Source organism: Neltuma alba, unplaced genomic scaffold, assembly GCF_004799145.2.
Source record: "Neltuma alba isolate B1F8T4 unplaced genomic scaffold, ASM479914v2 tig00013824_pilon, whole genome shotgun sequence".
In the NCBI taxonomy this organism is placed as follows: domain Eukaryota; kingdom Viridiplantae; phylum Streptophyta; class Magnoliopsida; order Fabales; family Fabaceae; genus Neltuma; species Neltuma alba.
Genome location: NW_021637929.1, coordinates 6235 through 18729, shown reverse-complemented (window position 1 = coordinate 18729; position 12495 = coordinate 6235). Strand labels below are relative to the sequence as shown.

General features: G+C 32.4%; 1 protein-coding gene across 1 annotated transcript; it reads left to right on the top strand.

The window, feature by feature from the left end:
- The first annotated feature begins 3162 nt into the window (after window positions 1–3162).
- Window positions 3163–7787, top strand: LOC114739250 (WAT1-related protein At1g68170-like). The gene is made up of 7 exons (XM_028927296.1): window positions 3163–3462; window positions 3970–4032; window positions 5224–5340; window positions 5687–5942; window positions 6047–6205; window positions 6332–6483; window positions 7120–7787. Exons 1-7 carry the CDS (start codon window positions 3260–3262, stop codon window positions 7346–7348), a joined length of 1179 nt encoding a protein of 392 aa, XP_028783129.1. The 5' UTR covers window positions 3163–3259; the 3' UTR covers window positions 7349–7787.
- The last annotated feature ends 4708 nt before the right edge of the window (window positions 7788–12495 follow it).

The following is a 12495-nucleotide window of genomic DNA, read 5'->3' as shown; positions in this document are numbered from 1 at the left end:
CATATGGACCAAATTAATACCTTATGAGTGAAAGATGCATCTATGAAATGGTCACAGGTGTTTATGATCAGCTTGTAGCCTGAAGTTTGCAAACATATTCAAATAATTGCATTGGGTACGTAAGTTTCTGATCATGAAATCAATATGATTCGCATTGAAATTGCTAGTGATTGTTTCTCATGTTTTTGATGATTATATACTTAGTAAAAACCTTCATAAGTCGATAGACCAGAGTTTGGGAACATAATTCCCGTTTGACTATTGGGATGATTGATTTTATGTATTTTTGCATATAAATGCATCAAGCCAACAATGTATTGTGAATTCTCTCATTATAGTTGGCTTTTGGTAAGAAGCCAAACATTTTCTATCTTAGAATATGCAATATCTATCATTTCACTACAATAATGCATATATATATATATATGGATATTAAAAGTAAAGTTGCGATCAATGTTGGATAAGAATCTCCTTATTCTTGTTTGTTTCTAAATGAAACAAAATAATGTTTCTAAAGGAGACTTATGAATTTGGGAGACTTACACTGCATGTTTCCAATATGAGGGGGAGAAAATGTATAGCTAAAAAAGAGAACACAAAGTGTATTTTCACTATCAAATGTAGATCCTCAAATATAGTAGTATGAACTAGAAGTTCATAAAGTATTACATTCATAAAATATTACTAATATCTACCAGATGCAATTATTGACCCAAATGAGAATTTTTAATTCTTACAATCCAGCTAAAAGTGTTCTTATATTTTAAAACATGCTAAAAGTATGAGAGTATGATCGATTCCAAAAGAAAAGAAAAATGAGCAAATGATAATGATGATCATGTTAAGGAGGCATGAATTACAAAAAAAAAGGTTAAGACAACTATTTGACCCTTGAAGAGGCTTAAGTGTCTAAAAATAATAAAATGATCTGGATATGTTGTGTCATAAAAGAAAAGAGGACTGATAAAGGAATAAAATTGTCGACAATAATTTTACTGATGATACCACGTGATCAAATGAGGATCTTATATATAAATCTGTAAGAAGATATAGATAGAAAAATGGTTGGTCAACAAAAAAGAAAAGATGCAATATAATAGGGATTTATGTATCTCTAGCCCAAGCATTTGAAGTGTAATACTAGTATATCTCATGTAAATAGGCATTTGTACAATAAAAGGAGAAATAAAGTCTTGTGGTGGATTAAATTATATGTCTTATCAATCTAGCAATTTAGTAATAAATGAAGTATTTTTATGTGCATCTTAGAAATATATAATTATAACGTATGACTCACTCTATAGTTAAATTATATGTGAATTCCAGAAGGATTAAAATTTCTAGAAGCATACAATTATGTCCTCAAGAATACTACTCAATTAAGTCTCTATAGGATGCATATGTGGTTAATATCGACTGAAGAAATGATGAAAACATATTCAAACTTGTCCATCTGTGAAAAGATTTAAAATCAGTTTGTTATTAGTATTATTTATGATGATAGCATCGAAACTCCTGATGAGTTCTCAAAAGCTACAAAATACTTAAAGAAATAATCTGAAATGAAAGTTTTGAGAAGAATAAATATGGATAAGTCACATCCATTATGTGGATAATTAAGCCACACTATTATGTGCCCCGATAGCTGTACGATCTTTAAATGTGGACTAAAGATCTATTTAGACATCTAGAAAGTGATGAATAAATACTCAGTCTAGAAGTACCATATTTTAGTGTCACTAGAGCACATATGTATCTATCTAGCCACACAAAACCTGATATATCATTTGTTAATCAGTATGATATAGTTTTTCATCAACAAAAAGATGATGGAGTGAAGTTAAAAACATTCTTCATTACTTTAAGGGTATTGTGGATGTGATGTTATTTTATTTGAAGGTATACAAGACTAATCTTACTAAGCTATGTAGATAAAGTATTCATATTGAGAGATTACAGTATCATCCACTTGTGAGTAAACCATAAAAAGGACTATTTGTCTTGTGATTTTTAGAAAATTATGAAATTAATATTTGATGTTTTTATCTCACTACAATATTTGGAAGGCTTGTTTGTTATATTAAACTTTGCAAGCTCGAAGATGTCAACTAATGTTGGCAAGAGGGGGAGTTGATATATGCTGTACTCTTTTTTCCTTATCTATGATTATGTCCCACTGGGTTTTCCAAACAAAGTTTTTAATGAGGCAGCATTGTATAGTATATCAATGAATAATGCATTCTTTTTCTTCTGTTAGGTTTTTGTCCCACATGGTTTTTTCTAGTTGATATTTTTTAACGAGGCACATTCATATATATTGGACATCTAAAGGGGAGTGTTATGAATCTAATACTCCCTCCGTTCCTTATTATAAGAGACATTTGATGCTTATAGCATGTTCCCATATATAAGAGACACTTAAAAGTTGTCTCTATTTTTTTGTGTTGATTTCCTATTTTACCCCTATTTATTTTGTCTCCAACTCATACTCTCTCTCCCTCCCACTTCTCTTTCTTTTAATAATTTAATTGTTCTCTTTCATACTCTCTCTCCTTATTAATGGGGGCATTGTTGGAAAAAATATTATATTTTTTACACATTAATTGTACTCAACTAATTTTAACTGTTTTTTTTATCAACGTAATTTAGTTATTTGTCTCTTATAATAAGGAACGGAGGGAGTAATATCTTTGTCGATATCCATATATCTCCTATAATCTCTGATGTCTCCTATTATCTCTATATCTTACAATTATATCCTATTATTATGTAATCTGTAGATTCTATCAAAGATGTAAAACTGTGCCTATAAATAGAGGTCATGTATAATGTATTGAGCACTCTTGCATGAAATGAGAAATATTCTTTCTTGTTGATCCTCTCTTCTTTTCTATTATTCTTCTCTATTTCTTCTTTATTTATAACACGATATAATTTATTTCTTATTTTTAGGTTAAATTTGTCCAGACTCTATAATATTAATTAAATGAAAATTTTCCGGATAATATTTCAGAAGGGCATGTCCATGTCACGCAAGTATTGTAATAAACACAATCGATAACGTGACGTAGGAAACAACACCACTTCCGTTCTTCCTCCTCCTTCCTTTCTTCCATAAATGCCGCCTTCACCTTCCACCCACACTACGCCCTGTGATTCCACTTCCCTCTCTCTTCCCCTCTCACACTCTACCCTAAGTATTTGTAAAGGCAGTCGGTGGCGCCGCCGCAGCACGTGGTGGTTCTGACAGTTATCAACGATGATGAAGATGGGAGAAGTTTGTAAAGTGGTTGAGGGGTTGAAGCCGGTGATGCTAATGGTGGTTCTTCAGCTGACATACGCCGGCATCAATGTTCTGTACAAGCTTGCCGTCAACGACGGCATGAACCTCAGAATCGTCATTGCTTATCGCTATATGTTCGCCACTGTTTTCATCGCTCCTCTCGCTTTCTTTCTCGAAAGGTTTATTCATTAATTTCTTTTTACACACACACATGGTACATGGTTTGGTCTGAGGTTGTCTTAATTATCTCTTATGGGTATTTCTAACTTTACAATGCAAGAAAATTATTTTTACTGCATGCATGTAATATATGCTTTTCTTTTAAAGTCATGGTTATAAAATCCTTATTAGAGCATCAAAAATAAAACCTGACTTCCATGGAAGATCCATCAGTGTTCATGACAAAATCACAACATAGTAACATAGTAGTGGTAGAGATATTTATCAAAATCCAACAATAGTTTGTCTATTGAATTAGCTCATAACCTACATGGTTGCCGATTCAAATTTCTTTGCCAATGTCCTTATTGGAAGGCGAGATATCATCATTGAGGAAAATGATTACACACCTACACAAACTTTAATTTAAAAGCTTTGCGGTTCAATGAAATATTATAAAAAGAAAAAATAAGTATTAATTTTTCCCCATCAAATGACTTGTATTTATGGTTAATAATTATTTGCAGGAACAAAAGACCAAAGATGACTTGGAGCATGATGTTTCAGGCATTTCTATGCGGGTTATTTGGGTACGTATCATATCATTAATAATTAACAATGTTCAGGCCATAAATAAAAATAATTGATAATTATGTGGCGTGTTTCTCTGATTATAAGCTAACATTTCCTCCTATGATCCCATTCTTTTTATAAGATATTTGGAGAACAGATTTTTTGTCCTTTTTTATAAAGCACCGCATGGAATATTATTACATTTTTGTGATATTGCTCTCGTTCAATATCGATGGTTAATGTTTATTAAGTTTGGCTCTTTAACTTTTCAAAAAATGAGTATAATAAGGATTTTTTTTAATTAATTTTGGACACGGTTAATACGTTTATAGCCTATCCTTAATTTCAGGCGCAAAATGTTCGAAGTGACTTGTTAACAATGCTATGAGGAAATAACTAGTTTAATATATATTCCTTTTAATGATAAGAGTGTCAATTAAAATTAAAAGAAAAGGAAAAAAAGAAATTGATAACTGAACTATCGCTATTTTCTCCTTTTTCATGATGTTGAAAAGGCATATAAATATAATCGTAGTGATACATGACTCTTTCACCACCTTTCCATGAAATATGAAGTATTTTCTAGACCTCAAATTAATTAATTATATCCTTTTATATTGCTTCTCTCTGTCACCTACCATTCAAAGTAATCTTTTTCTTTTCTTTTTTGTTTTTAAAAGAAAAGGTGGACATATTATTTTACTTTTTCCCAATCAAGTCCAAACGATTGCGCATCTGATAGACTCTTTCTATAAATAGCTAATTACTTATTCCAAATTTTTTATTATTATTCCCATGTATAATTACGTGACAATCAATATACTTCCATTACATTATTCTTTCTATACATAATTATTCAGATAATGTATTATTAGCGGTTTCAAACTTCTCCTTTTTCCTTCCTATTCTCTTCGCTCCTTTTTCTTTTTTAACTATTGGATTAACATATTTCAATGGTTGAGATTTTAATTTTTATAAACTATTTATAAAAAATTTAAAGATATTTAGTGCATTTTCAAACCATTAAAATTAATTTTTAATAGAGTTTGTAATTATATTTTTTTATTTTTAAAATTTAATATTTTTATTATAGTTTTAAAAAGATTTAAATTTTAACCATTAAAATATTAATTTAATGATTAAAAAAAGAAGAGGAGTGAGAAAAGTAACATAAATTAACTGATATTACGATATTAATTATTGCGTAGGGGAGTTATGTCACAAAACTTATACTTGGAATCATTGGCTTTAACTTCTGCAACATTTGCTTCGACAATGGCCAATCTTACTCCAGCCATTACCTTTCTCATGGCTGCCTCCTTCGGGTGAGTTTCCATGAATTTGTTTCTTTGTTAAATGGATTAAGTTATATTCAACACCTCAAAGTATATGATCAAGTGTATCCAACACCTTAAAATATTTTGTGGTGTATTCAGTATCTTGAAATATTTTTCAAATGTATCTAGCATCCTAAATTTTTTTTTTTACCTTAATATTGGATGCACTAAAAATATTTCAAAATACTGGACATATTCAAAAAAATATTTTAATGTACTGGATGCACATGAGAAAATATTTTAGGGTATTGGATGTAACTTAACCCTTATTAAATTTATAGTTTTTTTCATTATTATCTTTTGGAAATGAAAACTGAAAATGATTTGTATTCAGATTGGAGAGGCTGAGTTTAAGAACAGTAGCAGGACAAGGGAAGATGATTGGAACACTAGTGGCAATTGGAGGGGCCATGGTTCTAACATTCTTCAAAGGCACAAAAATAAAGACGGGCTCCTTCCACGTCACCCTCATGCATTATCGTGAGGGACACGCGGCATCATCACTGGCTCCCTCTGGTATTAAGGCTCTCTTGAGTGCCCTTTGTTCTCTTGGAAGCAGTGCCACTTATGCTTTATGGCTTATCATTCAGGTCTTTTCTCTGAACATTATTCATTAATTAAACTAATTAAACTCATTTAATTAATTAATTATCTACTTGTATTAAGCTTATTTTGGTTCTTGCAATTAATACAGGCTAAGATGAGCAAGACTTACCCATGTTATTACTCAAGCACAGCTCTAATGAGTTTCATGGCAGCAATCTTATCAACTGCGTTCGCTTTTGCTTTCGAGAGTGACTTGAATCAATGGAAGTTTGGTTGGGATGTTAGGCTTCTTACGGTGGCCTATGCGGTACGAAATTTGATGAATGATTGTTTCATAACTTGTAAAACCAAATGTTGTTCTTTATGAATTTTATATTTCATTTTTGGTTAAATTCCAATTTTTTGTTCTCATCAATTTTGACAATGAATGTAGGGAATTATCGTCTCTGGAATAATGGTGGTGGTAATGGCATGGTGTGTGGACATGAAAGGCCCTCTTTATGTGGCCGCTTTTAATCCTCTTCTCCTTGTCTTTGTGGCTCTAGCTGGTTCCTTTATGTTGGATGAGAATCTATATCTTGGAAGGTATGCTTTCTCTCCACATCCATGCACACACGCTCATATATACACCACAAGAAAAAATTGACTTTCGATGCCAATTTGTTGTCACCTTAAAGTTCCTACCTTAATAGCTGTCGCTAAAAGTTTTCTACCTCATAATGAGAGTCATCACCAAAAATAGTATATTTCAGTGGTGACTCTTTTAAATTCTAACGGCACTAAAATAGGATGGTAATGAAAATCGTCACTTAAAGTCCTTTTCTTGCAGTAATATACAATTTTTTAATATTTTATTTTATTTTTTAGAGTTAAGGTGTATCCAGAACCCTGAAATATTTTTTCAGGTACATCAAATATTTAAAAATATTTTTTAAGTACGTCTAACATCCTAAAATATATATATATGTTTTGCTTTGGTGCTGGATATACAAATTTTTTTTTTGAGATACTAGATGCACCTAAAATACTTCACAGTACTTGATGCACTTGAGAAAATATTTTGAGGTGCGAAGTGCACCTTAACCTTATTTTCTAAAGTGAATTTTGAAATCTCTTTTGGCCATGTACATACAATTAAGTAGCATACAGAATTGCACATGCACATTATATTTGACTTGTATATGTTTAAACGACTCACTTTGTATCATTGAAAATTTGCAGCATAATAGGAGGGTTGTTAATAGTGTGTGGACTATATATGGTTCTATGGGGAAAAGACAAAGAGATGAAGAACATGAAACAACTTATTCCATCACACAGTAGCCTTCCTGAAATCCTTGTGAGATCATCAACAGATGATAAAAGCAACCCTAGTAGCAACAATCCTGAGGTTGAATTGGTTAATGATCGTGATAATTCAAACATTCATCAAAAATTGCCAGTGAAGTAGTATAATGCAATATAATGGCTTGATGAATATAAAAGGTATTGAACCCACATGATGAAGCCGCCTATGTGATCCTTTTACAAAGGCCTCCGCTCTTTTTTGGTTGTTTAGAGAGGGGTAAAAGAAAATGGTGTTTGGAGTATATGCGAAAAGCTTGATCAATTATGTTGATTTGTGATCCTAAATATGGAAGGAACTTAATTATATATGCTGCGATCTATATGCAAAGATCCAGAAATAATAACAATTTATCTCTGAGCGTAAATTGATTAATTATTTATTGAAAAGCACGGTCAGTTATGCCAAATTTTCATCTCAAACAAGGGATTCAATGTTTTGACGTGTACCCACTAAACAATATACTCATATTTCAAATGTTAGAGAGGGAATCTTGTAACACAAGAAAAGATAATCATTAAAGCTGCACTTGAATTTAGTGTCATTTGTTTATAATCGCACGGTTTTAAACCGCGGCCTTGTTATTAATCCAGGAGCCTCAGCACTTAATTATCATATATTACCTCTTCCATTCGTTAATATAAAAGCTCATTTGATTTTTATTTTGGTCTTACATATAAGATCCTAATTTACTTTGTCTTTCATTTTTTTTTTTTCCAAGATAGTCCTTGTAGTAATACTAGTTCTAGCCAATATACTTAATTAATAAGAATACTTTAAGAAAGACAATATATATTACAAATAATTAACTAATTTTTTTAATCTACTCAAATTAATCAATTAGCTCATGTATTAAGGATCAGAAGTAGTATCCTTTTTGTGATGGTTTAGAGGAAAAGTACAAATGTGTTTGAAATATGTCAAAAGCATGTTCAATTATGCTAAACTTTAGTCCCAAATATAGAATGTAATTATGGGTTAAGATCTATATGTTAAGATCAAATGTTAAACAGCATCCAGTTTCCTAAAACCTGAATTCCGACCCGGGCCCAAACATTCCGGTTTCAGACGGGTTTGCTTTTAGATAACCCCAACCGTTGCCATGGAACCATCGTCATGACTCCAATCATTGCCTCATTGTTTACCACCATCATCATTAGTCGCTGCACCGCTATCACCATTATCAGTCATTATCGTCACTGACCACTATTGTTGCCATCGCTCATTGACCACTGTTGGACAACGTTACCAGCCATCACCATTATTTTCATACTAAAAGAAATCTTTTTCCATAAAAATGAATATAACATAACAGTTTTAAATGAATTTATTTAATTTTAAATGAAGATTTTTTTCAACAAGTTAATTTTTCTATACATGAACAATGTCATTATATAGTTATAAAATAATATATGTTAATACTAAGCATGGCATACGATTAAAACTTGATCAAGTCTAATCAAATAAAACCTTATACTATTAGACTATGAATACGATTCTATTTGAGGTACTATCAAACATTAATTGTAGGAGATTCAAATATTAGCTCATCATGTTGTGGGGGGTTGCTTAATTACGAAACAAAGTGGGACTCATCAAATTAAAAGTAAAATGGATGATTGCCACCGTTAACCAAAAAGACATTTTATTCTTTGTTTAGAAAAGTTCATATGTATTTTTACATCCAAACAAAATTTGTGATGCCAAGTGCCTATTTCGTAAATGCTCAACGAATTGAATAGATTTGTATCTTAACCGTTGATATTATCTACATTTTGTAAGCCATTGTTTTTTAAAATCTCTCAATTTGAATTGGCCCTGCCTTCATTGTACTTGGGCACTCAAATATGCCTAGAAAGATTCGTGTACATGATAATTAATTATTCAAGCGTGCTTGAAAGGATTAAACTAAGATTCAAATAATTTAAACAGTTTACACATTTTAAATCCAACTCTCTCTCATACAGAGCAAGATAATTTAAGTTTGATAGTATTTATTATTATAACATTATTATGACGTAATTATTCTAATATTCAAGGAATTTCGTTATTATAAATTCTAGTTACTATAGTAATTAAATTATAATTAATAAAAAATGTGGTGTATTATAATTATTTTAATATTATAATATTATTGTGAATAAATTATAATTATTTCTTGTTTTCTAAGTCTTCAATATAGGATGTTACACTTATTATGATTAAGAAAAACGGGTAACTTGTGGCCAAAAAAAAAACATGTAACTTAAGTTGGCTCCAAGTTGGTCGAGAGCTTAAAAAAATTAAGTACTTCGTCTTCAAACCTGAAAAGTTACTTTTGTATGATTTTTTGATTATGTTAATAATGAAATTAATTAACTGGACCGTCTTGTTATTTGTTGCCACCAAATTGACCGTATTATTATATTCCCCATATTTTAAACTAAACCTAAAGTTAAGTGAAATAAAGAGTAATTTACACTTGATCTTAGCCAAAAGGCCGAGAAAGGTATTAGTAATTGACTCTAGTTTAATTGAATATCTTGATTACTACACTATATTTAACATAAACTTTAAATAAAATCACAATTCTCCTCATTAATTACCCTATAAGGAATTATACTAAGGAACAAATTTTTTCTCCTACAAATGGAGTGGAAGAAGATCCGAAGAGCACAGGCATATCATCAAGCAGGTGAGCCTTTTTCCAGTCCATACGCAACGGATGATGTCATCACATGGGAAACAACAGCACTTCCCTTCTTCTTCCTTTGAAAGTTGTAATTTCGTTTCCGCCATAAATACCTCCACTTTTTTGTGCCCATCAAGCTCTCCATAAAGACCCTCTTTCTACTTCCTCCCCCCCCCCCCCAAAAAAAACAAAAACTTCAAAGCTTCAATAAATCCTTTGTTTTCTACGTACTCTCACATATCACCAAAACCTAGCTAGCACAAAAATTAAATGCCCTCTTCATTGCCTTCTCATCACAGAATTACGGCCAAAGTCAAAGGGAACTGGATATGTAAGTGTACCCTCAGTTCTATCAGCAAAACAAACAGTTTCAGTTTTGTATAAGTCGAGCCATGGATGCACGAGGGAGATAATTCTCTACTTTAGTTGGCCGTGGCAATCTAAAGATATAGGAAAATGTGTTAAATTAGTATGAATTTGTAAGGGTTAAGAGAGCCATATTATTTACATATCATAAACGATACACAATTCTCCTCAACCTTTATACATATTGTTTTAACCATACAATTCATGGAAGCATGCACAATTTTGCTTTTATATACCTCTAATATTTTCAACATATATTGATATAAATGCAATTTTTTTAAAAACAATTAATTCTGTTGGACCTAGCCTGATCCACCCTTGGTACACTACTAGAAAAAAGACCTTTAACGTCGCAAACTAACGGCGGTTCAGCAGAAAAACGAAGTGGAAAAAAACGCGGTGGCATTTTTGTAAATAAGTTGAAGGGGTTATGAATTTCCACGGCGGTTCTTTAAAGAACCGCCGTGGAAAATATTTTTAACGGCGGTTCTTTAAAGAACCGCCGTTAAAAACACTTTCCACGGCGGTTTTATTGAAAACCGCCGTGGAAAGTGTGTTCTTCTACCCACTTTCGGCTGCTTGACTCCTCACTTTCTTTCTCATTTCTTCAGTGCGCCGTGGTCCCCCTCTGCCCCACCACCGTAAAACTGCCATTACCGGCCATTCCCGCCTCTAACCCACCGTTTAAACTCCTCCATTGAGCCCTTGGAGCCTTGCCGCCGTGCGCCGCACTCCGCCGTGGTCGACTGCGCCTCCCATTTCCGTCGGTTCTTGCTCAGCCGTGGTCCGTTGCTGAAAACCGGTCGTACCCTCCACTATCTAACCGAAGACCGGTCCGTTGCCGCCGTCCGCCGCCGTCCGCCGCCGCTCACTTCGCGTTTGAAGCTTCTCTGCTCTGTGAGTATCCTCTTCTTTCATTCTTTTCAATTTTTCTTGGTTTGTTGAATGTTTTAGCCATGAAAATCTGTTATATATGAAATGGGTTGTTAGTTTTACATTGTGGTTAGCTTCTATGGTTCATTTTGCATTTTTATGTGGTTGAACCGTTGATTGGTGTTAATTGGTAGGCATTAGATGTGAGAAAACCTTAATTCCTTTTTACATACTGTATTAGAAATATGTTAAAATGTTTGGAGTTGATTAATTGTGAAGTTTTTAAATTTTTTTATAATTTTTTGATATTTATTTCGAATTTTTGATAATTTTTTGTAATAAATATAAGAATTTAGTGATAAATAATCTGTAGTTATTTTGTGTTTTTTTTCCTTCGTTATGAATTTTGATTGATAGTAAAGTATTGTTTAAATAATTTGTAGAACAATGGATCGTAGTTGGATGAAAGCTAGGAGAATTAGCAAGGAATATGAGGATGGGGTTGAAAAATTTCTTGAGTTTGCTCAGAGAAATGCCCCTAGTAAAGGAGATGGATTGTACTATTGTCCTTGTGTCAAATGTTTAAACAATAGTCGACGGAGTATTTCTGAGATAAAAGAGCATCTTATCTGTAATGGGATAAATTTGAGGTATACAAATTGGATATGGCATGGAGAAATTAGAAAGACTACACTGTCTGCAAATGAGAAGGTTGTTAATGAAGACTTTGGTGATAGAATTTCGGATATGTTTCGTGATATAAGGTCTGAATCCTCTACACAGTTTTCTTCCACCTTTGAAACTTTGTGTAGTGATGCAGAGACACCTTTATACCCGGGGTGCAAAGATGATTACACAAGATTGACAACCGTATTGAAACTGATGAATTTGAAGGCAAGAAATGGTTGGACCGATGCTAGTTTTACGGAATTGCTTGAATTGCTGAGTGATATTCTTCCCAAAGGGAATTCACTTCCGAAACGAATGTATGAGGCAAAAAAGATTTTGTGTCCGATGGGTTTGGAATATGAGAAGATACATGCGTGTCCTAATGACTGCATATTATTCAGAAATGATTATGAAGAGTTGAATAAGTGCCCTAAATGTGGGACTTCAAGATACAAAATGAAGAAAGATGATGGTGATTATAATGAGATGACCAAAGGTTCTCCTTTAAAGGTTCTGTGGTATCTTCCAATAATACCACGATTTAAGCGTCTATTTGCTAATGCCACAGATGCAAAGAACTTGAGATGGCATTTTGATGAGAAAATATGTGATGGAAAGCTTCGTCACCCAGCAGATTCTCCTCAATGGAAAACAATAGATCAAAAATTTCCTC